Raw genomic sequence first — 2,855 nt, 5'->3', positions numbered from 1 at the left:
GGTCAGAACTTTGACAGGGTCAGAACTTTGATACGGGTCAGAACTTTAACACAGGTCAGAACTTTGACAGGGTCCAGGTAAACAGGACCGGGTCAGAACTTGAACACAGTCCAGGTGAATGGGACCGGGTCAGAACTTTAAAACGGTCCAGGACTTTGACATGGGTCAGAACTTTGACACGGGTCAGAACTTTGACAGGGTCAGAACTTTGACACGGGTCAGAACTTAAAATGGGTCAGGACTTTAACACGGTCCAACTAAACAGGACCGGGTCAGAACTTTAATACGGTACAGAACTTTAACATGGGTCAGAACTTTGACACGGTCCAGGTAAACGGGACGAGCCAAGGACCGGGTCAGAACCCGGGTCAGAACCCTGCAGCTGATCCTACCTGGGTGTGGTAACCAGGAAACATCTTCTCTGTGATCGGAGCGATGAACTCCAGCAGGAACTTCCTCCACTCCTTGTCGAAGCGGACCTGGTTCATGTGGATGTCGATGGTGGGGACGTTCTCGTAGCCCCCCTGGATCCGGGTGTCCTGAGGACCGAGTAAACAATAAACAACAACAACAACAACAACAACACAACCAGAGGGAGGAGCTGAAACTGAACTCCTCAAGATGAAAGAAACACAACACTAAGAGCTAAAACAAGCTAAAAAGAGCTAAACACTTGATAAAAGCTAAGCAGAAAAAGACAGCAAAGAGCTAAAAGTAGCCAAAGGAATGCTAGCAGCTAAAAGCTAACAGCAGCTGAAGTAGGTTTTTCTACAGGAGACATATTTGTAAATAAAGTTCAATAATTCAAGTTTTAAACAGCCGTCTCCTGAATGAGCTGAAGGTTTGGATTATAAAAGATGCTGACTCAGCGTTTACTGAAGTTCTAAAGCAGAACCCCGGAGAACGTCATACCCTGTTTCCACCTCCTGACCACTTCCCAAAGTGCTCCATCTCTTCGATCAGGTGCTTACAGGCAACATCTGTGAAAACTGGGAACCAGTAAACATCTGGACAGGGCTGCAGGGAGAAGAAGACAACTGCTGAGAACCGTCACACGGGAAGAACCGTTCCACTCCCGGCTGCCGGGCGGCCACTCACGTTCTCGATCAGCTTGTCCTTCATGATGCGGGTGTAGTTCTCGTGGATGTATCGCTCCTCCCAGTCCTGAAACAGAGCAGGAAACACGTCGTCATGGAAGCGACGGACGCAGCAGCTTCAGATACTCGACTGAAATCAAATCAAACGTTTTTACAGAATCACAGTTTGATGATTTCTGGAGATTATATGACGATGATGTCACAACTTCTGACCCGCTTCACGCTTCAACATGCAGACTTCAGTGTTTCTGTCTCAGAGGTCAGAGGTCAGAGGTCACACACCCTGACTTCCACTGGATCTGAGCTCAGAGTTCAACTATCAAAGCTAAAATTATTAAAAGCTGAAGACAGAATTCATCAGGTTCTCAGCTGCAAAAAAAGCTGAAGGTTTAAATATAAACAGGAAGTCAGGGAGTGAGAGACACGTTACTACGGTGACTCACCGTGGGGTTTTCAAAGATCTGCCACAGGTCGTTGTGCAGATGTTTGGTCTGGTAGTTTTCCGTGGACAGGATGCGGCCGAACGTCTGCATGTTGCTCACGAACATGAAGATCCCCTACGAGGCAGAGGTCAGAGGTCAGAGGTCAACGAGATCCCGGGCCCTGAGCTCAAACCTGCCTTCTCCCGGGTTCGGACCTTGCTGCGAACGTTGTGGCAGAAGGCCATGTCGGGGTCCAGGGTCTGCGAGGAGAACAGGTCGCGGTCTTTCAGCTGTGAGCGCAGGAGGCCGGCCTTCACCAGGTAAACGTTGGAGACGTACGGGACATTCCACACGCCGCTGCAACACAGCGCCGAGTCAGCACCAGGACAAGCGGGCTGCGGCCATCTTTAAACTCAGAGTTTAAATCTGACCGAAGTGACGAGTTAAACCTTTCAGCACCTCAGGGTTCGGTTACGACTCAGAGGCTAAATAAACACTGATTTAAATACTTTCATGCCTAACAAAGAGTGCACAACAACACAAGTTACACAAACTGTTTCAGTCTCTGCTGCTGAGCGACAGTTAGCATAGATGCTAACTTAACATTGAAAACGCCATAGAGAAGCTAACGAGACTGACCGGAGACCTGGATGTCCAAACTCAGTCTTTAGTTGCTTCGGGGGGACATCAACTCACACTCTCCGTCCTTGGACGATGTCCACGTAGTCCTCGGACCTGGCGTAGTACCCGTCTGCGCTGAGGGCCCCCCAGAAGTTGCTCCACAATCGTCCCACTCGGGTTATCATCGGCGCCACGACGGGCCTGGGGGAGGAGTTTCAGACAAACCGCTGCAGAGAGGTTCTCCGGGTTTTAAACCGTTTCCATCTGAACGAATAAACACTCACAGGTTCTGTTCGATGAGGATTTTAAGAGTGTCCTCGTTCTTCAGGACCACTTCCACGTCCAAGTTGAAGAAAAAGTCGCATTCTTTGTCCTTCCGGCACAGGTCACTGAAACACGAACAAATTAAACAGTTTTTCCAGCATTTTGACCCAAACTAACAGGAACTAACTACCAGAGACAGGGGCGGAGCCAGAGGTCAACCCCTCATTGTCCCCCTGCACATCAGCTACAATGAAGACCAAAACTGAATTAAAATAGAAGCATTTATTTAAAACAAGTGACTTGAATGTGTATATGTTTGTAAATCCATGGGGATCAGCCTCATCTGAAGCAGCAGAGGACTCAGGGCACAACCATGATGACTCACTGAAATGACATGAATTAGTTTATATGAATGTTGATTCAAAACACAAGATTTTAGCAGAGATTTCAC

At 48.3% G+C, this 2,855-nt stretch overlaps 1 protein-coding gene across 1 annotated transcript in view; it reads right to left on the bottom strand.

Moving 5' to 3' along the window:
* The window catches only part of plod1a (procollagen-lysine, 2-oxoglutarate 5-dioxygenase 1a), a 19,202-nt gene that overhangs the window by 8,361 nt on the left and 7,986 nt on the right, over nucleotides 1–2,855 (bottom strand). Inside the window, exons 11-17 of the mRNA XM_037976970.1 lie at nucleotides 2,425–2,529; nucleotides 2,216–2,341; nucleotides 1,735–1,876; nucleotides 1,541–1,654; nucleotides 1,099–1,164; nucleotides 913–1,017; nucleotides 393–539 (exon numbers count right to left, since the gene is read on the bottom strand). Coding sequence (XP_037832898.1) covers nucleotides 393–539; nucleotides 913–1,017; nucleotides 1,099–1,164; nucleotides 1,541–1,654; nucleotides 1,735–1,876; nucleotides 2,216–2,341; nucleotides 2,425–2,529 — 805 coding nt within the window. The remainder of the gene's footprint in view (nucleotides 1–392; nucleotides 540–912; nucleotides 1,018–1,098; nucleotides 1,165–1,540; nucleotides 1,655–1,734; nucleotides 1,877–2,215; nucleotides 2,342–2,424; nucleotides 2,530–2,855) is intronic.

Source organism: Kryptolebias marmoratus, linkage group LG8, assembly GCF_001649575.2.
Source record: "Kryptolebias marmoratus isolate JLee-2015 linkage group LG8, ASM164957v2, whole genome shotgun sequence".
Classification (NCBI taxonomy): Eukaryota; Metazoa; Chordata; class Actinopteri; order Cyprinodontiformes; family Rivulidae; genus Kryptolebias; species Kryptolebias marmoratus.
This window is presented reverse-complemented; position numbering and strand designations above follow the sequence as displayed.